Below are 24,414 nucleotides of genomic sequence, written 5' to 3'. Positions count from 1 at the left end.
GACTCTTCCCTGGAGCAAAGGCAGATTTGGATGCTCCCATGCTGAGGCACTGGAGGAGGTTCTGATGTAGTGGGTGCTGCAGAACAGCCACAGGGCTTTTTTAAGGGTTGGTGGCTGTGGTGACATTTATTTCTGCACACAGAAGCAGCACACGGTGCCCTCGTGCCATTCACTGGCTGCAGCTGACTTGGAATCACAGAATCCCAGGATGGTTTGGGTTGGAAGGGAGCTGCACCCCCTCTGCCACGGGCACCCACTCCTTCCACTAGATCGAGTTGCTCCGAGCCCCGTCCAAGCTGGCCTTGAACATTTCCAGGGACGAAGCAGTCACAGTTTCTCTGGAAATCCAATTCCTGTCCTTCACCACCCTTACAGGAAAGAATTTCTTCCCAGTGTCCCATCTAACCCTGCCCTCCGGCGGTGTGAAGATATTCCCTCTTGTCCTGTCACTTAGCCCTTGTCCAAAGTCCCTCTCCGGCTCTCCTGGAGCCCCTTTAGGCACGGGAAGGGGGTCTGAGGTCTCCCTGGAGCCCTCCTCTCCAGGCTGAGGATTTGGAAGGGAAGAGAACAGAGCCAGAGGTCAGGAGGGGAGCGGGGACAAGCAGAGCCAGATAAATGTGTTGTGATTGATGTTTCCAAGATCTCCTCCATCACATGAAGGCTCTGACCGAGCCCTTCCCAAGGCAGATACGGGGCTGGGCTCTGAGGTGTCACACCTCTTTGTCTTTTAAATTGCGTCACAAAAAAAAAGGGAATCATTTAAGGTTGTAAGTATTCCTGAAACCTGGGTTATAACAAAAACTGGGAACGCTGGAAACTGGGAACGGCTATAACCAGGTTCCTCAGAAAGAGCAAGGGAAAGCCAGGTGAGTATGAAGAGATGAGAGTAAGAAATTTAAAAGTTCTTTTCTTAATGTTATAAACATCAAAGGGCATGCTGAAATATGAAAATATTCAGCTATGGGGAAAGAGAAGGAAATACCTAGAACTGTTGCAACAGTGAATGTGCCAAGTTTAGAACATCTTTAAGTCATCCTCACTTTCTGGAATTAGATTGTGCAATTTTTTTTTTCTACCAAATAAATGAGTTTTGTTTGTGATGAAGAAACGCTAAAGCTCCCTTATATTTATTTCACTTTGAAAGAACTACAAAAGTGAAATGTGGAACTCGTTCTTCCATGCCAATGATTAGGAGCCCAAAATACATCTGTTCCACATGAACAGCTTCAGCCTTTGCTTTCACAGAAGAACAGCTATATTTGTCGTTACTCTAAATGCATTCTTGTGTACTCTAACACGTAAAGTCAGAAAAAAAAAAGGTCACAATCTTGATTAAAACCAAGTTCCAAGTATCCAGATGTTAAGGGAAAAAAAAAAAAGAAAAAAAGCTGCAATATTAAGCTGAATCTGCGTGTTTGATTAGCAGTGATGTAAGAGTATCAAGACTCACAACACCAGAGATGTAAAAACAGAGGATTCCCATCAGACTGTCAGAACAACTGCTTGCATTTACTGCCTGCCCTTCCGAGCTCATTTACAGCTGTGAAGAATTTTTGGGGGGCTCAATTTGACTTTTGTAGCTGTCTTTGCTGCTGTAGCTGTTGCAGTGTCCAGTTCACTTGCAAACAGTTTTCAGAATCTCGGTTCCTGGCTGATTTTTTTCCCCCCAAATAGTTAATGACTTTCTTAACTCCTGAAATCTAGGAGACACTACAAATTATGAAGCGAATTTAAGTTTTGGGGAATGAGTTATGAAGGTATTTTAACCTGTGCTGTGAATTTATGCTTGAATTCCACTACTGTTCTATTGGAATTCTGCACTGAGCTCTTGAGAACAAGGATAATTTATGTACAAGAATGCCTTAAAATAAGCCTCCATAATTACAAAAATGCAGCGTTTAAATTTATAGTAAAAAAGCCACACATTGCTGGCAAAACTATAACTGCATCTGGAAAACATTAAGAATGCTATTAAAATAGTCTAGCATAAACTAGAAATGAGACTGAAATTACAGTGTTGCTTTCTTAACCATTTTTAGGAAGTGTATATGATCTACTTTCCTATTTGATTTTTTGATGAAGCACTGTACTGTGTCTTATTTACCACTGAGAATACTTTACTTACTCTGTTATCTATTTCAGAAAAATTCATGGCTCAGATTTTTTTCAAGTGTCTTGTTACAGTTGTCGATAATTTAAAACACAACCAGGTGGTTGCTGGTCCAGCCATCAGGGAAAAAGTAACAGGGATATCTCAGAGGAGAATAAAAATCACAGCAATTAAAAACTTATTTTATTAAAAAGATGAAATGTTTTCAAACATTGAAAAATTATGTTTTTATAAAACCAGAAATAGGCAAAATACCCATTTGTCTTCTATTTACATATACAATATTTCTCATTGTATAAAATTATTTACAATATATAAAAAAAAAATTACAGTAAATAGGTTATTTCTTACAAGACATCTAGCCCTGTACTTCTAGTGTAGATCATGGCAAACAAGAATTCTATTGCACCTGTGAACCAAACAGTCTAACAAGAGGAGTGTTCTCTTAGCCATGCCTTCAACCGAGATTTAAACTAACATTGTTAGCTACAGTAACATTCATTTTACGTCTTCTAGGGTCAACTTCAGGCAGTTTCCATACAAACATTGTCTTGTAAAGCTTAGGGATGGGCAGTTAGAATTGGGGAAAACAAAACAAAACAAACCGAACATATTTACAGCTTCTTCTATACAATCTGTATGGAGTCTTACGGAGTTTACCCTTCACAGAAGCTGCATAAATAACCCCTGTTCTCCTGACCGGGACGGGCGGGTCACTGATTCAGTCACGGCAGATTCTCTGCAGGAAAAGCCTGGCTAAACCTCCTTGTGTCAGATCCTCGGTGTCCGTCCTGGAGCGTCGCTCGGTGCCTCCCCATGTAGTACCAGCTACAGATTTTTCCAACGCTTCTGCACCTGAGCAGTTTAAATAAGGTCCGCTGTTGGCAGGGCAGAGTCCCCGGGGGCTACATGTGCCTCTTCATGTGCAAAGCCAGGTGGTCCGACCTGGAGAAGGCTCTGTCGCAGAGGTGGCACTGGAAGGGCCGGTGGCCCGTGTGCTTGCGATAGTGCCGGGTGAGCTCGTCGGAGCGCGCAAACTTCCAGCCGCAGCCTTCCCAGTTGCAGTGGTAGGGCTTTTCACCTGTTCGGGGAAATCAGAAAGCGTGACTCAGCGCGGCACCACACACCCGGGCAACCCGCCGAGGTTTATCGTGGCGTGTGCCTTTATTTGCCACCAAGCCCTTCCACAGCAACATCCAAAAGTGCTTTTAAGCTGAACTGCCAGAAACTCCTTTACCCACCCGTACCCGCAGCGAAAAATCTTTGGAAGTCCTTAGAAAAGCCTTGACTACACAGGTGAGCACCTAGGTGTTACAGACCTGACCACCACATAGCTCAGCCGTGAATTTAAAACACTACAGGGTAAAAAACCCCCCAGGCTGCGAACTGTTCTACACAGGGCTATCCCAACGGGCACGCAGCACATCTCCTACGAAGGCCAGCGGCAACATTTACCTGTGTGCGTCCTGAGGTGAGCCTTCAGGTGGGAGCTCTTGGTGTAGGTCTTCCCACAACCGGCGTAGCTGCACGTGTGAGTGGCCGTCCTCTTCCTCGGCCAGGACCGGCGCCCTCGCTTTGGTTTGGAGTCCAGCAGCTCCAGAGGGGAGGAAGGAGGGGTGAGCATCCCCCGAGGAGCGGAGGGCTGTAAGGGCAGGCTGTCCTCGAAAAGGCCAAACTGGGAGGTGTTCTGGTACTGGAGGTGGGTCTGCGGGTGGTGGAAGCCGGAGGCCGGGTGGTAACTTTGCTGGTAGGGCACGGACGAGGGGCACATCATCTGTGCGTGGCAGTCATTCACCATGAGATCGTCGGGGCTCAGCGGGGGCGTCTCTGCCCCAGGGATCTGGGGGGAACTGGCCACCCGGGGCTGCTCGTAGGCCATCATGCAGGTCGCGTTCCCCTCCTGCTTGATCTTCGGGCAAGCCTGGGGCACCAGACCCAGGACCGGTCCATAATTGTCCATGTCGGGCTCGGGCTTAATGCTCTCAACGAACTGCGGGCCCCCGAAGGTGGGCGTCACGAAGAACCGCCCGTGGACGCTGCCAGAAGGGCAGTAGCTGGAGTCCACCTCGGAGCGCATCATCTCCGGCACGATGCCGGCGTTGTAGGGCGGGGGGCTGCCCTGCTCCAGGGCGTTGTAGCATCCCGGGGACGGGTTTGTCTGGTAAAAGCCACCGCCTTCGCCTTGAGCAGGGGGATAGTCCCCGCCGGCAGCGCCCTGGCCGTAGCCGTCGCTGCCCATGGAAAGGATAAAATCCAGCACGTTGTTGAGATCCTCATCCTCTTTGCGCGGGGAGAGGCCGCCCCAGGTGCCGCCGGGGGTCTTGGCCTCCTGCTCACACTTCCACCTCTGGGGAGAGAGAAAAGGGAGAGGGTTAGAGGCGCCGCTCGCCTCGGGGGACGGGGAGGGACGGGCTCGGGGCGCAGCGGGGCGGCCGCTCCGCCGCCCACCGGAGCGAAGAGCCGTCGGTGCCGGGCTCGGGGGGGAACACTCACTTCGTGCAGGGCTTTCTCCCGGCAGGGGCTGGCGAAGGTGGCGAAGGAGGGCAGGGCGGTGTCGCTCAGCGCCATGGTGCGGGACGAGCGCGGCCGGCCGCCCTCCGCACCTTATAACGCGGGCGCGGACGGGCTCAGGCCAATTGCAGGAGCGGAGGAAACGCGTCCCGGACGGGGCGGGAGGAAGGCAGAGGCTCGGGCGCAGCCTAAATTTAGCTCTGGTATAAAAGGACGCGGCGGCGGCGGTCCCAGCCCGAGCGGGGCGGAGCGGAGCGGGGCCGGGCCCCCTCGGCCGCCCTCCCCTCCCAGCCCGAGGGGCTCTCGGGCGGCCCGGGAGCCGCGACCCCCGGCTCGGGCAGCGGCCGGAGACCCGCGACCCCCGGCTCGGGCCGGTGACGGGACACTGCGGGAACTCTGCCCCAAGCGAGCCGGGGAAGCGCCAAGGGGTCTCTGCTCCAGCGACACTGAGGGACCCCGTCCTGTGCTAAGAGAGACTCTGCGGGCTTTCCGTGGGATGAGGGGACACGGGAACCCTGGAAGCACCCACGGGACCCCTCCTGGCGGGAGGGGACCCTGTGCTGAGATACACTGGGTGGGGGTGGAGACCATCCTTGACCTGGGAACCCCGAGGGACCGTCCGTGACTTGAGGGGACACTGGTAGATCCAAGCTTCAGCAGAGACTGAGGGACTTGCTGTGGGATGGGGAGCGCTGAGGGGTCCTTGCCCTGGGGATGCTGAGAAAGACACCGGGAATTTGGGGTTTGATTCCCCTCCCCACAACCCAGCCTCATCCCTGGGTGCAATCAGACTCAGAAAAAGCAGATGGGAGTGGAAGGTGTCAGGAGCACGGTGAGGGAGAGAGACATGCCCTGTTCCCGTGGGGAAACTGCTGAGCTGATGATGGGGCCCTTCCGCCATGGGGGCAATTCATGGGCTTGATTCTTCAGAAGGGAAGATTGTTCTTCTCCCTTAGCTTGGCTTCTGGCTCAGATGCTGAGTCTGAAGGGGCAATTCTCCTACAACTACTGCTAACGTGCTCCAGGCTCCTGTTTCTGAGCATCCTGGCTGCTTGGCCATCATCCAGGAGCAAAAGTGGCAGATCTGAAAGGGGCAAAAACTATGATCTGTCAAGGGACAGACCGATTCTTTGAGAGCCCGTTCTAAGAAAGAGCTATGCTTTCTCCTCTCCTCCGCCGTATTTCCTCTGCAATCACATTTAAGGGGGGTTTTTAGGTGAGCTGGAAATCGGGAGAGAGCAGAACAGCTCTCACTTTTATGCACGGTGTTCCCCAGGAGGGGAAGGAGCAATGTCCTCGATGGGCTCTGGTTCTCCGGAGCACTTTGAGCCTGTTCACCAGAGCCCATCCCAGGCTTGTGTTTAACCACCTCGGGAAAACTCAGTTGCTAGGGTGAGTAAATGATCTTTCCAATAGCTACACGCGTTTTAAAATCAGGAATACCTCTTGTTTGACTTTCTATAGTTTTCATTCTCAAAGTTCACAGGTTGGCCAGAAGGAGCAGCCAAACTTCTGTGACTGGAGCAGAATCAATACACTGAATGCATGGTAACGCCGTACACAAAGATGTGTGACTCATGGCTCTGTAATGTCACACTTGTGTAATCTTTCAATGTAAACTCTTTTCCTCTAATAAAACGTCCGTAAGCGAACCATACGTGTATATATGGGGCTGTGAGTCAGCCAAGAAAATACACTCTGATGAGTTCAGAATGAATGTGAATGCTCCCTTGATAACACACCCTGAATGTCTGTGTCAGTTTATGTGCTTGTGATTTCAGCAACAGCTATAACAAAATATTTTGTTTCTAGGATATACAACTGGACGTGTAGGTTTCGCTGAGAAGCTCCAATTGTAGCTGCAGCAGACAGGACTTTGTTTATAGCCCTGCAATGGCTCGGTCACCAAACGCTGCGTTTTCTTTGTGCAAAGGAAAATGTTTAGTGGGCAGAGAGGATGAAAGCCAAGCAACGCGAAATAATAAATTCGCCGCCTTTAGTTTCTTTTTATTTTCAAGGAAAGCAGGCTAAAAATTGAGAGCTGCGCTAAACCTGGGGAGACAAATGTGCGAATTTATTTACCTTGTGAGTCACTGGCTCTGCGCAAATTGAGAACAACTTTGCCATGACCTTCCACTCGGTCTGTGACAGTTGTGCTGACATTTTCTGGCTTTTTGCTGCTCACAACTCTTATTTTAAATACCGAAACGCAAGGTCCTGGCAGTGATCTCACTTAGCATAGATCAGGAGTGATGCCACTGGTGTATAAATGTGAAGAATGTGAGATTAGAAAGTATTTGTTAATCTTCTGTGGGTAGAGGAGAGCTAAATGATGTGTGATTTGTCTTCCAGCCAAAGTAAACACGGACTCAGCCATTTTTATATGGCAAAGTTCGTTTTCCTAGGTGTTGCTGCTGCTGTCTCTTGTTGCTTTTAGATCAAGGAGAAACTTTTTAAGGGATTGCAGTCAGGATTTTTGCATGTTAATAGAATAATCCAAGCTAGGGCTGCGCCGTGTTTAGCCCACGGAGGCTCGAAGCTGGACGGGTTGGTGCAGTACCCACGTCACCTGTCCGCCCCTGCTCTGAGTCATTCCAGAAGTCAAACAAACAAAAAGCTCCTTTCTCATGGATTGTTCTCAGAAAGTCCTGACTGCACCTAGAGCAAACTAGTAGTAATAATAATAGCAGGGTAAACGACCCGAAAATAACACCTCTTAGCACCTAGAGTACACAGAACAGGTAACACCGTGTCCGACCCTTTCATATTGAGATGAGACCGAGGATTGCCTTGCTTGCGTCTCAATTTGTCACAGTTCTGTTGACTATACATTTATTTTTTTTTTTTTTTCTATTTTAAACTGCAGGCTCTGAGTTAGCACATTTTAGAATCAGCTGTCAAGGAAGTTGATAAAATGATGTAAACAACCACATAAAATGAAATATACAGGTATGCCTCAGAGACACACATCTTAATTTGGGGACTGTGATGTAATCCTGTAGGTCTTTTGTCTGAATAAAGTAACATCATGAATTAGCTGGAGAAAGGAGCCTTTTTGACCCGACCTTTCATGACTGGAGCTGATTCCCATGCAGGGACTGACAGATGAAGATGAGCCACCCTTTGATGGGCTGAAGGGATCATTAATTTTTCGGAAAACATATTTTCCTTTAATACCTTTCTTCTCAGTGATTCGCCTCTGAGTTATCTGCACATTTTCAAAGCCTTTCTCGAGGTTTGAGCAATGAAAAAGTGGAGTAGCAGGCAAATATGACTCACTTCTCTTTAAGGATTTGAATTGTGCCCTTTGTCATGGTCTTCTGCTGAATTGCTGCTTGGCAAAGGCCTCCTCTCCCCCAGCTCAGTGTCACGGAGTGCCAGGACACAGGGAATGGCTCCCACTGCCAGAGGGCAGGGATGGATGGGATATTGAGAAGAAGTTTTTCCCTGTGAGGGTGGGCAGCCCTGGCACAGGGTGCCCAGAGCAGCTGTGGCTGCCCCTGGATCCCTGGAATGTCCAAGGCCAGGATGGACAGGGCTTGGAGCAGCCTGGGATAGTGGGAGGTGTCCGTGCCTAAGGCAGGGGCTGTGACTGGATGATTTTTAAGGTCCCTTCAAATCCAAACCATCCTGTGATCTGTGATACTGCCTCAGCCCCGCAGTCCAGGCCACCCTCTGCACTCAGTGCTGCCTCCCAGGCTTTCTGAGAAGGTTGAAATTATGACAAGGTTGACAGCAGGATATGAGGGAAGACTGGAAGGTGGAACAAAGCCCTGGGAGAGCTGATGGAAGTGCTGGTGGCAGGGCTGGGAAGCATCAAGAGAGAATTGGAACCACTGGGAGAAATCCAGCTTGCTTAGGGTTGCTCAGATAGAAGGTAGAGGCTGCGAAAAGATTCCATGAAACAAGATGTCTGAGAGCGCAGCAATTCCAGTGTCCCAGTTTTTCTGAATAATTCCCTGTTGGCCTGTGTAGGAACCTATTTTTGTCCATGCCAAAAAGCAGGGCTGCTTGCATGCTCCATTCCTAGAACTGTGGCTTTCAGCTTCTCTGTATTGCCATGAGCGGGGTTTGTGTCTGCCTGGACAGTTAAAATAATCCTTGAACGACGACATGTTCTTCAAATTCTGTCGCACTTCTGTGATCCTTGTCGTCTAGGATTTTATCAGAAACAATTTCCGTCTTCTTCCAGGTTATTGTTAAAAAAAAAATTGAATGGTAAGTGGTGATTTAAAAAAAAAAAAAAAAAAGATCACGAACCAACAAGCCTGCTTGGTTAGTATCTAAATTCCATTTCCAGATGTATCAGCCTGTGGCTGGACCAATTTGCACAAGCACACCGTGGTCGTTTGTCATGTGCTTGCTCCTCACCGTGAAAATCACGCTACACTGAGGCACGTACTTATTTAAAACATCACTGACCAAACCAGCTTTATTTAGAAGCCTTTTTACGTTCTCCAAGTCCTCCCTGTCTCTGCACAGGTCCGTGTAACACTGACAGGCGTATCTGGGTCATTCTGTTTACCCTGTCGCAATATTGACATAATATTAACATTCTCCCAGTCACCTGGGGCTTCCCCACTGCTCTGAAATGAATTGATAATAAACATTAACCATCTGGATATGTCCTTAGTTGGTTCTTTAGAAACACTCACTTCTAAATTACTCAGACCTGGCAACTTAATACTATTTGAGATGAGTAGCAGTTGTTTTAACATCCTCCTTAGTTACTGTAATGGAAAGTATTTCAACATCATTATTGTCTGATCTCAATGCAGCATCTGGCCTTTTCCCAAAGAGAGAACAGAAATATTTTTTTAGCACTTCTGCTTTTTCAATGTGATTATTGGCAGTTCTGTTCCTTCCATTCCTTGTGATGGCAATCTTAACTGGTTTTAGTGGCAGCCTTATTAACTTCGCTCCCAAAGACTGGCAAAAGTCAAGCTCTGATGTTTCCAACCTGCTTTAGCAAGGCAGACTCCCATCAATGCTGAGGGAAAGCAGCTTAAATTCCATTTAAATAAGTAAGTCAAACTATATAAATAAAACTTTTCTCCGAGATATGCAAGAAAACATGTTCATGGCTGAATAAATCATGCAAAAATCCAGCTGTTTAGTGAATATAACTGAGATAATTACACATAGCTACTTGAGTTTGCTGTGTGAAGAAGGATAGCGTTCAGCTGTAAAGAATTTTTTTTTGTAATTTTTGATCTGGGGGACTCTTCAAACCTGAATAACGTACGCCACTTCTTTAATGATCAGCTCTGATTAGGTATGTAGCTGTGTTTCTGCCAGCTTTACTGACGTGTGTGCTGGATGCCCATATGTCGTACTGCAGATGTCCATTTCAGCTGTCAAATAAAAACACGTCTGAATTTTTTTTTCTCTTTTTTTTTTACAGAACTGTGAAGTGATACCGCAGTTTTCAAACCTTGGCAAGCGTTGTTGAATCATATTAGCAAAACTGCTTGAAATGTCAGGCACTGATCATGACAAGTAATTTTCAGTTGCTGCCAAATACTTTAGGCTACAGAACCAAATGTTTCGTGAAGAAATGGGCAATTGGGGCGTGGAACAACAGGAGCATAGGGCAGAAGTACCTATGTGGTTTCATTCAGAAAAATCACTCTTATGGTTAACAAATATTTAATGGGCTCTCCAAAATCAGAAGCCCAGGAGGATGAGACTCATTTAATTCTGGAATTCAGGAGCGTTACACGTTGAGTGTTTGTGCTGGTCGCGCCATTCCTGGCCTGCGTTTTTAAGAGACAATTTGTCTAACTGATTGGAGATGACAGGAGGAAAAGGGAAATGATGTCTTATCTGCTCTGTCCACTCAGGACAGTAAGTGCTGTCAGATGTGCCAAGTTAACCGGGTTTAGAAGTGAGAACTTTGTTTGGGGTTTAATAAATGCAAGGGAGAATAAAACCAGAGCTGTTTGAGGGATCTTCAAAGCCCTAATCAGCTGCTTTTTTTTTTTTTTTTTTTTTTTCTCTTTTCTCTTTTTAATTTGTGAGATCTGTTGCAGTCTGAGTCAGCACAGATGCAGGTGCCCTTCTTAGCAGAGTTTTTTTGCCACTTTGAAGTTTACATGTTTTAACTGGGGCTGGGGGGGAGGGAAGACTGGACAAAGCTTAAAACCATCCACAAAACAAGAATTACTTAGGAGTGAGGAAGGCTTTGGGGCTGTTTCCCTTGTTGGCATGTCAAACCCAGTTATAGGTTATGGCTGGAGCTTTATTCACCAAAGATCCAAAGCAGGACTTCATGTAGGCTGTAGGTTGCGAAGCCTCGTTGAACGTGATGAAAACGTGGGGTTTAGCTCTCCTTTTTAAAATACCTTCTTTGTACTGCACCTGTGTGATTTATTAGTCATATGTCCTGCAGTAAAGTAATGGGAAATATTGGAGCGAGCCTTTCATTATCCGTGACGCTGTTAATTGGTATTGCTGGCTGCCTGGAAGTACTTTCCCTGTTTGAATACATGGAAGTGTGAATCAGAGGCATGAGTTGGCAGTGGGAGGAAGGCAGGCACCTCTGCAGGACAGGCTGCATGCACAGAGCAGCTGAACTCATTTGTCTTCCCGGCCCCTCAAGTCCTTGCAGACTTAGATCACTGAAATATTCAATATGGTATATAAATTTTTTTTTCCATGACCACAATTAGTTGTATAATTATGATTAAACTTTGAAACTTCAGTGGGATGTATTGGGATAGATTTATTTTTTTTTTCCAGATGCTTGTGTCCATTGCTGTGATAATTTTTTTTTCCTTGAGCTATTAATGCCTACATTTTAGGATATTTATATATTTAAGTTCCTGACTATATCTGAGCTTAGGAACAGTGCTTTGCGTTTCACAGAAAATGCTTTGTATTCAGAAGCGAAACTTGAGCTTACTTTGTTCCACACACCTGAACTTTTACTCCAAATTGTTCAGCTGATGCCCGTGAGGAATGTCACACTTACCGCTGAGGGTGGAATCAAGTGCCAGTTGTCAGGGTTAATACTGATAAAAATTATTAATATTTGGTGCTGTAGTATCTATAGCAATTGTAGCTGAAGAGAACAGCGCTGTTGAAATCCCTTGAACGGTTACAGCTATTCTTGAGCAATAAAATGCTTTTTTCAAGGGACAGCCTGATACAATGCAACTTTGTAGAATGAGTTGTGAAATTCTCCTTTCATTTGCCACATAAAGCGCCAAATGAATGTTTGTAATAAAAACACAAGCCTGGGAAGAATGTGTTTTGCCAATTACAGCATAATGTGAGCTACAAAGAAGTGTTCAGCCTGGTCTGCATGGGGCTGTTAGCGTCAGGTTACAGCTGGGGGGTGAAAAAGGCGCCTTAATTTACCAAATAACCAGCATGGGTTTTATCCCACATTTGCAAGGAAAATCACTGCTTCGACAGAGAAGAGATGGGCCTAATCCCGTGCAAAAATCAGTTTGGTGAGGAGAAGCAGGGTGAGGAACGGAGGCGAGGGGACTGCAGGGCTCTGATTGATGGTGGGTGGCCAGTGCCCCAGCCCGTGGTTGCCACAGGCACGTCTCAGCTGGGCCAGGGGGGCACAGGCTGGGACCAAACCTTCCCTAGCAGAAGTGGTACAAGCCACACTGGCTCTGATGGTGACAATTTAGGGGGCCCTTTCACCTATTGCTCAAGACCTTGCACGGTTTTGCCTTCTTCCCCTTTTCAGGTTTCATATCACAGAAAACCGAGTTATTTTTTTTTGGTTTGTTTTTTTTTTTTTTTCGCCCCTCCAACGTAACTTTTACTTCAGCCTAAAGTTAGACTCTTGAAATCCTCCGCGTCCGTGGGGCTCAAGCTCAGCCCGGCAACGCTCTGGAAGCAAAGCCTGGATGCCGCTGGCTGGAGACTCCATAAGAGCCGCCTTGTGCTCAGCTTCTCCGCGGGCTGTTTTCGGTCTTCTTCTGCTGGAAAACCACCTGCTCCGAGGGGATGGCAAAGCATCTCATTCACATGGAGTCAGCGGGAAGCGGCAGCCAAGAGGCAGCGGCGAGTGTGAGCGAGAGGGGATCCTTTGCAGCCTTTATATACCGGAGTTATTTTTAACCACAGCCTCCATGCTTATTACAGTGTTTCCTCTCTCAGACGCTCAGGAAGCCCACTTGGCTCTGTTTCCTGCTAACATTCGGCCCTGGCTCGCAAAATCTTTGAGAACAACAGGCCTGAGACTGCTCGGCTCCATTAAAAAAACTGGCAGCTTTTCAAGCCCTGACAGAAAACCTTTGAAAACTCTGGATTTCCTCCAGCTAACGTATGAGGCTCCTACATCAGTGACAAATTAGACTGAAACGGCACAAAACACTCCTATGTAAATAGGCTTTTTCTGCGTTCGCTCTTTTAATAGTTCAAACGTTATTTATAGTTATTTCTCTGGGTGGAAAAATATTTTTATATTTTTCCAGAGATGGGTTCTGGTGAAATGTTTTCTTTGTTTGTTTGGATTTTTTTTTTTTTTTTATGTTTTCTTTTTTTCCTTCGAGAATTTTGTGACAGTTTTCTTAGGCTCCAGGAGCAACCTTTTCTTCCTGGAAACCAGGACAAAATGGCTGTTGTGAGTTCCTCACTGAAAGACCTCTGTCCAACACCGAGCACAAGTCTCCAAACGCTGCCATTCCCCCAACTATTAAATAATAGCTATAACAGGCACGACTGCGTCCTGATTTCCTGAGAGACAACAGGAGAGGTCAGCTGCACTTTATCCCTGATTTTACACGTGCCTTTTACGTGCCACGTAAATTGTCTTGAATTTTTTTTCTTGCAGGGTTTTCACTTCAATTCCTACTTCCAAAATTGCTTTCAAGTATCAAAAGAGATGTGATCTCCGTGGTTGGGAATGCTATCTTATTCCTGAGTTGCCATTGTATAACGCACCTAGAAATCTTAATGCTCAATCAGTTCTTATATCTGTGAGTAAAAATGGCCTGGAATCATAGATGATAAATCCAGGTTATTAGACTGGTGGGATTTCTTGATTTTTCTAGGAGTGCTTCTAGCATTTCACACCCTCTTCTGCATCAGCATCACCTTAAAGGTTATTTATTGCCCTGGGCACAAACAGGAACCAGCGGTAACTTCTCCACATCCTTTGTAGTCGCAGTGTTTGTCTCGGGGTGGTTGGTGGCAGCGAGTTCCCTGGAGCAGGAGGATTTCCCTGACTTGCCCATTTTCTGGGCAGTAAGGTGTTTTTATTCTCTCCTCCCGATTTTAATCCTCCCCAGCTTGAGCGTGTAGGCTCAGAAATGGCAAGGCTCCGTACTTGAAGGAAAAAATGATGGAGAATTCATCCCTCCCTGGGATGCTAAGGCCAGTTCTTACCCAGCTGCAGGCAACTGTAGCTAATACTACTGCAGCTCTACAAATCCAAGGAATTCTCTCCTATTTTCTCCTCAGAGGATTACCTTCACTCCCTCAGCTGTGCCCTGAACCACCGGATTATGCCTGTCACTCTGTTTTTTGACCATCTCTGTGGGGTTTGTGTGACAGCAGCATTTTTGCCCTCTGCCTTTCCTTTGGAGCTTGGCTATTGTGTGAGAGCACCTCCGATGGGAAAGCTCCTCTCTGTCAGGGAGGAATGTCTCACTTTCACTGTGCAAACAGCTCTGCTTTGCTGTAGCAGAGACAAGGAAATATTGAACAGGAAGCTGAGTGTATCAAGCATGATCTTGAGCAAGTAACTACCACCATCTCTCAGCCACTGTCTCTGTGATGACCCTTATTCTGATTGAAATCGCTTTCCTCCTTGATTTATCAACAGTTCACACAGATGTGGCTAACTTGTGCAGATGAAAATGACTCTTATGAGAACAGAAAAAAGTGTAAGCAGTTCCTACGTGTGAAAGAATTGAATTCCACTATTTTTTTTTTGAGCTTTTAGTACCTTGTTGTGCAGTTCAGTTGCTTTTTGGGGCTTTTATCTCACATCCATGCCCAACAACGGGGTTTTGGCTGTGCCAAGGCTGCTCTCTTTTGGATGGAGCTTGGCGAGTGAGGCTTTGAAATCCTGCATACCTTTTTGGCAAGTGATCCTCACTTTGCAAATGTAGAACGGTTCCAGTCACAGCTCCCAGCACTTGCCCTTGCAGTTTATGGGACAAGTGGTATGGAATAGCAGATTTTTTAGTTTATCTTCAGGCAGGAAGCCAGTAGTACAAAAACGCCTCATGAACTGAAGGTTCAGGGTGAAACCTTTTCAAAAAAGAATCAAGGTGGTTGGGTGGTTTATCATCCACAGCCCAGAGGTCTAAAAATGACTTGTTTTGATGCTATTTGGAGCTCGCTATAATGAAAAACTGACTTTGTGCAGATTGACTTTCTGCGTCACAGCCCGTCTTGGGACAGTAATACCAACAAGGACAATTAGTTTAACTGTCCCTCACAATTGCTGTTTGTGCTCCGTGGTTTCTGGTAGAAGCTGCAGGACGACCCTTCCATTCCCACTCCTGCCAGTGGCCTCAGTAATTGCCTACTAGTCACTAAAGGACAGACTCACCAAGGACTCCCAAAGCTCACTTACCCTCCTTCAAATATAACTGAAATTTATAGCTAGCAGCTTCTAAAATAACTCACATCACTACCACCTCCAAAAACAGCTCTGGAACCATGTGGCCTTGTGGTTATGGCTCTTGGGTTGTGGTGGTGAAGTCAGAGATTCAAATCCATTTGTAGGGAGATAAAAAGCTTCAAAGAAAGTGAAACTGCTTTTGCCTTGATTAGGTGGAAATAATAACACCTCATTATGCTTACAACTGAAAACCTAAATTTTCATAGCCCAAAAAATCATGTACAATGCAGAATTCCGTATCACAGCGAGAGATGCACACTGGGTGTGAAAGCAGGGGGTTGCTATGAGGACAGCTCCTGCCATTTGTCATGTCAGAGGGGGTTTGCTTCTCTTAGTGCATAATATCGAGGTTTGGGATGATAAAAGTCAAGGTCTGAAGCCTCCACAGGCAACACAGACAGAGACTAGTGAAGTCCACTCTATTTTTCGATGTACCTTTTGGTTGAGTGGCTGTTTCAGATAGGAAAGGTTTTGTTTCCTTACTGCCTTAGAACTGCCCAGAGCTCTCTCTAAGAATTTAGGCAACATTTGCAGTTGTGCAAGAGTCCCATGGATGCTACACTGGAAATTGTTATTATTGTACAATGATTTGTACAATGCAAATACAATAACAGCTCTGTGATTTTACATTGTACAGGAACTGCAATTAGAAGGAGCCAAGTACAAACAGACAGTTTTACAAGCAGATGGCCTTAGCCCTCAATACCAAAATTATCTGAACCTGGACTAAATGTAAATAGATTTCTGAGTTATTTGGCACAAGAAACATCTGGAAAGTTCTGACTTCCCCCTCAATTTCACAATGCCACTGCTGTCCTGCCGAGTTATTCCTATATCCAGTCCATATGCTTTGGGGGCCTTGCAGAGAAATCCCTGAGGGAATTTCCTTCAGAAACTGGGCCAGCTCCTACATTTACTTTAGGAGGGACCTCCCCACCTGCCCAAAAGAAAAGCCACCCCAAGCCCCACTGAAACTCCTGCCTCGTGGTGTTACCTTTCAGGTTTTGTATCTCTCACTGACACTGGAATGAATTCCCACTGTTCACACAGGGTATGAGAGGTATTTTAACTTGAGAGTGAAGGCTCACTTCATTGTACACAGGATATAAATGTGCAGACGTATTTCAAGTACAAATGTCTACAAACTCTCTGCTACAGATGATAACAAGAGGAGTCCACGGAGCTATTAATCCTAAGAATAGCTGTTACTGGATTACCAGGACATCTAGAAGTGGGCATGTCACGTTTTTCTGATTTATTTAGTAGCATTCCGATGGGAAAACACAGAGATGGTAACGTGCATCAATGGTGCACATTGTCTCCGCAGAAAAATCCAAACCTGATTCCTTGGTGACAGGCTTGGCGGATTAATTCTTGAACTGCGTTAAGCCTGCAGCAGAGACAGACCTGAAGCATTTGCAGAAAGAGAACTGATGTTTCCGTTGTTGGAATCCAGTGGATATCAAAGATGTCTTTGAATTTCTACAATTATAAGGAGCCAAATAAAAACCAAATAACTTTCCAAGCAGATGGCCTTAGCCCTTGATACCAAAATTATCGAGTTCTCTACGTAGTGGTTTTAAGATAGATGTTAATGGATCTTTGAGCAAGAAGCATTAGTGATCTGGACTACAGCAACATTTTAATTAAAAATTTGTACAATAACAGACTCAAAATGTAAACTTCAAAACATTTAAACCCTAAATTACCATGGGCTCAGAACTGGCACTGCGAATGTAATTTTTAACATTCCAGACTGCCTTCATTATAGTTCAAGAAGCCACAGAAATACACCGTTACGAGCCAGGAATAGTTCGTCCTTTTATTTGGAAAGAGAATTACAGAGGGAGCTATTGGGAACTGAAGTTTAGTTCCTAAAGCAGGAGCAGGCTACAGTATTTTTATACACAACTGCAACCACAGACTCGCGCTCATTCAAACATGCCGGACTAAACGGTGCCGGCTGTATAAATACTCAACGCTAAGTTAAAACACAGGTTCTTTTTTATTTCAGCTTTGAAGGTTTATCATGCTATTTCTGCTTTTTCTATATCAATTAAAGTCTAGATGACATATATACACACACACATACACACACACATATACATATATATATATAAAGGGTGATAGTAACTTAAACCTACAAATTAAGACCATGGTTCTTCAGTAGGTTTGGAGAAAGCCTGACTCCACTCTGGACATTGCTGATGGAGACAAAGCTTGCTTTCATTTGTGAACACCCACTTAAAATTACAAAGTAAATCCTTCCGGATTTGTTGTAGTATTATTTATTTTTTTTTTCCCAGTGAGTTACTCCACGAGTGCATCATAATACTCATATAATCGTTTTTTTTTTTTTTTTTTCCCAGAATTTGGACTCACATAACTTGTTGGTATGCAAAATATGTACGGCCCCAGTCTGTTCTGAATTACACCCATGCAAACCGTTGAAACTTTAAAGGGAGTTTTAAAATATGCATGAGTAAGGAAAACAAATGGAGCCTCACTTGGCAAAGTGCCTTGAGATCTTCAGAAGATTTTCTGGAGATCTTTACAAGATCACTGTGCACTTTGCTACCTGTACCTTCAAGAGAGGGAGGGGCTCTGATTCTTAAACCACTGTAGTCCAAAACAAGTTTTATCAATGCTTTTGATAAATGAAAATGGTAGGAGCAGCTGATGTCCCACTTTAATGTTCTGAACTCGCTATAATTAATTAAAAAGCTCTAACGGAGAAATATCCTAAATTCTCACTGGTGAGAAATCAACTCTGGTTTTGTTTTACCAAGAGCAGTAAATAAACCATAGACATGAAAGGACATTCTAGAAGTGGTTGGCTGTGATAATTCTGCCCAGGAAGCTGTTGAAGAGCACCACAGACTGGCTGCCCTCTCATTTGCTGTCTCTTTTTCCCTGTGTTGTTATAAAATCAGGGGAATTGATTTTGCTTCGTGACATTGGTTGACTTGGATGATAGAGCTGCGCTCCTAAAGCCTGCACTTTTAAGATGCTTTACAAACTGTTTTGGCTATTTTCAGATTGACTATTGAACCACAGTGGAAGTCTATGTATTCAAGATATTTTGGGTGATTGTGTAACTGGAAAAAACTGTTCTGATTTTAAAGTATTTTTGGCCTACAAGTGGAAGTAAATAAGCAATTTCAGAGACTCGCTGGAAAGTAATTGCTCCTGCAGGATGCTGGCTGTGCCAGGAACTCTGGCAGATGCACTGAGCCCTCTCTATTGAGCTTCAAAAAACCCCGTTTTCTGATGCAAAGGATCAAAACCAAGGATATATAATCTAAAACGTAAGGAACTTGGAAAGGACGGATGTCTGTGAAGGGAAATGTCTAAACATATGAACTGCATTAAAAGGGAATACAAGGGAAAAAAAATGCCTGGTAAAGTCCAGAAACTCCTTAGTGGTGGGAAGCAGGAGCTGTGGTGGCACTGGGGGTGTCGAGAGCCCCGAGTCCGGTCTGGGGGTGGAGCTGCTTGTGCCACACAGACCTCCAGCGTTATCAGATGTGATCTTGGGCTGATAAAGATCTTGGGCAGGAAGAGCTGCTGATGACAATGACACGAAAGAGAGCAGGAGCAAGAGAAGCACCTTGTTTTGGGTGACTCTGAACTGCTGGAGTGCAGCCCTTCGATAAGAACAGCCTGTCCCTGAGCTTCCATCCAGTGATTCACTGGTGACTAGGGAAGAGTCATAAAAGCACCGCTGTCAGCCAATGTGTCATTAAAGGAAGTGTTCTGCTTGGTTTTGTTGGTTTTTTTTCCTAAACAAGAAGTTAACAAAGTGTTATTTTTCCCTGCTCACACTGTAAACTGGCATTTCAAGGGCTGGAGTGATTCTGCTGTTGCTTTTCTTGCATCTCAAGGCTGTAATTGAATTCACCCCGGCTGGTTTGCAGGTCTCTGCTGTCGGTTCTCCCCATGGCTCCTTGATAGAAATCCCTTTCCTTACCTCCAGCAGTTGATCAGAAAACCTTGAGGGGCTGTGGACAGCAACATGCTCTGTAGAAAAGGACACGAGTAGCTTGGAAATGGAAAGAAAATTCTTTCACCTGCAAAAAAACTTCAAGATAGGTGTATGACCATCTCCCTCCCCCTGAGTCTACTTTTCTTTTTCCTTTTCTTTTTCCTTTTAATTTTTCTTTTTCCTTTCTTTTTTTGATCTATATTTGCTTGAGCTGCCCTTTCTCTATGTTCCCAGACTGGGGGCTATAGCCCAGCAGTAGTTTTTTGGTTGTGTAGATTTATCCTTTTAGATGATTTTTTCCCAATCCAACCCAAATGGGCATGTCCAAAGAACTTCAGCTTTCCTGAGGCACCCAGAATAGTCCAGTACAGGATGACGACAGAAATAAAGGGTTTTTAATGCTTCAGGATGTATGACTTTGTCTTTAGGGTCGGTATCTGGGTTCCATCAATGCAGTAGCAGATGAGTAAATCAACCATATGAGCATTAGCTCTGATGGGACACTCAATTCCCTTCCGAGACACGCTGATAGGAGAGGGGAAAGCCTCCAGCAAGAGAAAATCTTCCCAATTACAATGAAATGCCAGTGCCATGGTGAAATGTGCATGTCTCTGTTTTCCTCTAGCGTCATGGATAGCAAGTATGAGGTGTATGAGGCGCTGAATTCATTAATATTAGCAAAGATCCAGTTTCCTGTCTGACAGAAATTTGTAGCATCTTAAATAATTTTTTTTCCTGTGTTTCAGGGCAGGCATAGTGAGGTCATTGCATTCTGATTAAATTATATATATATATATTTATATATTTATAAGATATAAGCCATATTTACAGGTAGACACACATGTATATATAAATCCAAATATTTTACCTGAAAGGGGCACTTAAGGAAGGCTACAAGAGGAGAAGGGCCAGCGTCACCTGTGCAAAAATAAGTTGTTTAGCCATAATACAGGTTTTTGAAACTGTTTCCATACATTTTTTTTAGGAAAAAACCACTCTTGTTGCATAATAAATCCATGTATAAATACACCATAAACCACCACCAGCTCAGCATCACATGGCACAAAACAAGCACACCCCAGTTAAACCTCCCCCAGCAGCCTTGCCCAAAGCCCCAGCCTTAAAAAGGGGGAAGAGAAAAGTGCAAGGTTCAGGTAGCTGCCCCGTGGATATAAATCTCATAAACTTTCCCGCCACAAGCTCCTCTGGGTCGCTGTGTTTGGGGTTTTTGCTCACAAGCATCACCCCTGCAGTGACGTGTTGGCTCAGCTGTGCGGTGGGAAGGGTTGTTTTGATGGGATGTGATGCCAATACTCTGCTTTTTCCATCTTGTCACTGCCCCTGGCTGTGTGGCAGCACTTCCTGACTCGACAGGCAGCAGAGGAGCAGCTCCATTTTTCACCCCAGAAGCTTCTGCAAAGGGATGATCCTGGAGAAAACCAGTGAGCACCTTCCAGGAGTCCCTGGCACTGGGGGAAAGCGGCAGCTTCGGGCGTGTAGGGAATTGCTGCAGGGACAAGGTAACGAGAAGCCTCGTGCTGGCTTTTCATTTGTCTGTTTGGCCTAGAGCACAGCTGAGTTTTCAACTCCTCCACAATTTCAGAACGAGCGAACGAGTCGTTGGTAACCACCGAAACTCAGCCCTCTACGAAAGCAATGGTTCCACAACCCTCAGCATCTGATGGAGGGTTTGAAGCGGCGTGGAATAAATTATCATGACTATTAGCAGTGCTCCTTTTTCTCCTTTGGAGTTGGCTTGGAGGGTGCTGTTATGGCCTGGAGAAGGACAGGACAGCTCTGTGTGCCAGGCAGAAAGACCTGTAGCTGTGCCCTCCTCCTGTTGGTTTTCTGAGAGCTCAAACAGCCCTTTCGACAGAAAAGCGATTTTTCAAACTTACTGCCATCTTCAAAACTGCAGCCTGAGCACAGACAAAACTCATTGCACCTCAGCAGGGGCATTGCCTGTGTCCCTGAGCCCTCAGCCTGTGCTGTCACTGACAGTGGTGCGCAAGGAGAGGAGCAGACCCCAGACAGCAGAGAGACAAACCCAACTAGATTTAAATGTCAGTGACTGATTTAAATGTCAAGGACTGATTTTCTCTTCGGCTCTTGCTCACTCTGGGGTGCAGGGGAGGTTTTTTTTCGTGCTCGGGACTCCTCGATACCACAGCACGAGTGAGTGCCAATAAAATAACAAGAATCAGGGCAGGTCAGGGCTGGGAGCAGCGAGCCATGTAACGTGGCCAAAAGCAGCTGCGTGTCGCTGAGAGCTGCAGCGCTCCCAGCAGATGCAGGAAACACGGGAGAAATTCTGTGGCCCCTCTGGTGGGGGTCAGATGGGAGATCACAGCCCTCTTCCAATTCTCTCTCCCCCTCCAGATTCCTCTTGGCTCCTGCACTGGTACAGCTGGTAAGGACATGCTGCGAGGAAACCCCTATAGGCACCCTGCATTCTGAAATGCGCTGCTCAGTGGAGCAAGTTAGGAGTTGTCATTCCCTCAAAGAAGTCCAGAAATAATACCTTAGAGCCAAAGTGAAGCCTGCCAAGGAATGAATGCCCTTGGGTGGAGATTAGTGATGCTGTATTTGTTATATTAGGCAGGAGAGATCAGACCGTTCTTTAAAATAAGCTACAGTAAACAAGTTGGGTAGCTAAGCCCTTCAAATGTTTCATTACTGATGAGTTTTAACGTTAAGAGCTCCTATCGTACAGATCTTGATGGGGGGAAAGATAAACGCGCTGTTTTTTAGCATTTCACTACAAACAGGGTGTTTGTGCCAACTGACACAATGATTAAATATGATCGTCTCTTCTGAGAAATGGGGAGAACTGTAACCACACCGAGCTCTCCGCCGCCGATTTGAGATAAAAAGAGGCAAATCATATGTGGTTTCCTTCAGACCAAACTTGCGGTGTAGCGTTTCGTGAATGATGCTGTCCAAAGTCAAAATAATCTGTTTTGCCCAAAGGTATTTTTACAGAGGACTGCAAGAGCGTATTTTTCTCTCATGGAATAATACAAAAAGTTCATTTATCCTTCGCCCCATACTCGGTGATGGCTCTTTGTTAGTGCAGAGGTTCAGTGCTACGGTGCGGGATGGGAATTATTTTGTGCCCAATTGCTTTCGTTCTAACAATGGCTAAAAAGGAAATAGCCTCAAAACAAGCTGAATATACGGTGGGGTTTTGGAATAAAATCTAAAGTTCAGGCCATTTCCCCACCACTGTGTCCTAGCTCCTGTGCCTGCTCTTGCTGGGTGGGACCCCCAGTACCCCTAAAAGAAAAGCTCAGCCCAGCTCCGTGCAGCATCGTGGGGCTGTGACTGCAGCCCTGGCACCGACGGGCGCTGTTCTACACAGAAAATGAAAAGCAGCTGTTTCTTTCTTTTCAAGAGTATCAGAAAAACAAGAAGATGGTTCCCTCCCTATGCGGGCCAAAGGCTCCTTCAGCCCTTTCACTTTCAGCCACGCTGGTAGCAGCAGTTCTCTGCCTTTCTCTGAGGAGCTTTTCCATTTATTTCACCGTTGCTGTTTCAGGCCCGTGGGAATTAGCTGCAGCCGTCCTTCCTCTGTTACAGACCAAGATAAAAGCAGTGGTGGAGCCACCCAAAAAACCCAGAGGAGCAAAGAGTGGCAGCCCCAGACGCCTCAGCACCTTGAGGGCTCTACACACGCCGTGCTGTGCAGCCTCGCCAAGCCCTGCAGAAGGTTTGGTTTGCTCACTCAGGGGAGGATGCCTCACCCTCCTCAGCTGAACTCACGTTTCCTTCACCACCAGCTCTGACACCTCGCTGGTACCTCCAGTGACTGGCAGCCCTTCTGCCAGGCTCCACCAAGGCATGAATCTCTGCTTGGCACAGCTCGGTCGTGGCCCGTTCCCCAAGCTCCAGCAGGTGTAACCCAAGTCCTTTAAGCTCTGCTTAAACCAAAAGATCCTTTTGTCCATGTTTACAAAAAAGAAATCTGCTCTATAAAAGATATCTTTGATTTACAGGACATGGGCTTTATAGGATATGGGCTCGGGGCAGTGCCCTGCTGTCCCAAAACCTTCTGGACACTGCCAAGAATAGGATCTCAGAGGAGATTCATTGTGACTGACAATTGTGATTCATTGTGACTGACCTGCTCATTCCTCCTGTGCCCTGAGATGGTCCTGAACCCACAATGTGGTATTTAAACCTTTCCTCTGTTGATGGAGCTGTTTAATGGCTCTGAACCAAAGGCTATCACTGACAGGATCTAACACAGGGCACCATTAAATATTGGGCCACAGAAGAGCAGGCTGAGAGCCTCCCCTCGGGTCTGCACTGTGGATGCAGGGAAAAGCAGCTGTAACATTTATTTTCTCTCTCACTCTGTGGCTTTGGGGAGAGGAGATGGTCAGAAGCCAGGAGATGCGAGGCCAACGCAAGCAGCAAGCCAGCAGCTTCTAACCCACACGGGAAAGGACCCGGGGAACCAACAGCCTGGAGGGGAAAGGGAAAAAACACCTGGGGCTCATCCTAAAGAAACGAGGCAGCATTCGCAGCTGTGGGTGTGGATGGAGGGCAGGGGGCAGAACATTTTCGGTACCAGCTGCCCAAGAAGGCAGAACGGGGGGGACGCAGCGCGTGCCACCGCGCCTTCGCACACCGCTGCGTCCCCGTGCCCCCGCGCCGCCGGCGTTCTCACCCAGGATTCGTGCAGGAAACGTGGGTGAGAGGTTCCCCGAGAGCAGAAAGGATCCTGCACCCAGCCCAGCTTCCCTCGGCGCCGCGCCTTGACTCAGCGTGCGGCAAAGTCGCAGCCGGGGACGTCCCATGGCACCTGCAGGAAGCTCGAACTGAGTGTGGAGGTGGTGGTGGTGGGGTGAGGGCAGGAGCTTCGATGAGCTCAGCGCGGGGAAAAGCCTCTAGGAAGGGTTACGCTGAGGTCTTGGAGTGAGGAGCTCCTACAGTCCTGGAGAGCATCACCTGCAGGGTCCACGCCTAAGGACAGGACCCGTGGCAGCAGCTCTGGGGCTGCAGTTTTTGGAAGAGGAGCGTTTTTTTGGTGGAGGATCCCCTCCATCTTCCCAGAGGACTCCGAGTTCTGCCCTGCATCGATTCTGTCAGCGAATGCTTGCACACAAACACATGCTTCTCCTGGAAGCAAACTCTTCTAGCTTGACTTTGCTTTAACTTCCAGGCGTTGCAGCTGCTGTTTCTTCCCTCTGCTGAATTCACGTTCTC

General features: G+C 46.4%; 1 protein-coding gene across 1 annotated transcript; it reads right to left on the bottom strand.

Annotated features, from left to right (window-relative positions):
• Positions 1–2,271: 2,271 nt before the first annotated feature.
• Positions 2,272–4,726, bottom strand: KLF2 (KLF transcription factor 2). Its single transcript, XM_040087008.2, has 3 exons — positions 4,604–4,726; positions 3,566–4,457; positions 2,272–3,191 (listed from the first exon to the last, which is right to left on the bottom strand). The coding sequence occupies exons 1-3, from the start codon at positions 4,676–4,678 to the stop codon at positions 3,016–3,018; spliced, it is 1,143 nt and encodes a 380-aa protein (XP_039942942.1). The 5' UTR covers positions 4,679–4,726; the 3' UTR covers positions 2,272–3,015.
• Between the last annotated feature and the right edge of the window lie 19,688 nt (positions 4,727–24,414).

The sequence above is a fragment of the Hirundo rustica genome, chromosome 26 (assembly GCF_015227805.2).
Source record: "Hirundo rustica isolate bHirRus1 chromosome 26, bHirRus1.pri.v3, whole genome shotgun sequence".
Lineage (NCBI taxonomy): Eukaryota > Metazoa > Chordata > Aves > Passeriformes > Hirundinidae > Hirundo > Hirundo rustica.
This window is presented reverse-complemented; position numbering and strand designations above follow the sequence as displayed.

Excerpts from the sequence above, each read along its gene's own strand:
- KLF2 (XM_040087008.2), bottom strand. The coding sequence starts at position 4,678 with ATGGCGCTGAGCGACACCGCCCTGCCCTCCTTCGCCACCTTCGCCAGC. Across the intron at positions 4,458-4,603 it reads GGGAGAAAGCCCTGCACGAA|AGGTGGAAGTGTGAGCAGGA; the intron begins GTGAGTGTTCCC and ends CTCTCTCCCCAG. Across the intron at positions 3,192-3,565 it reads TCACCTCAGGACGCACACAG|GTGAAAAGCCCTACCACTGC; the intron begins GTAAATGTTGCC and ends TTCCCCGAACAG.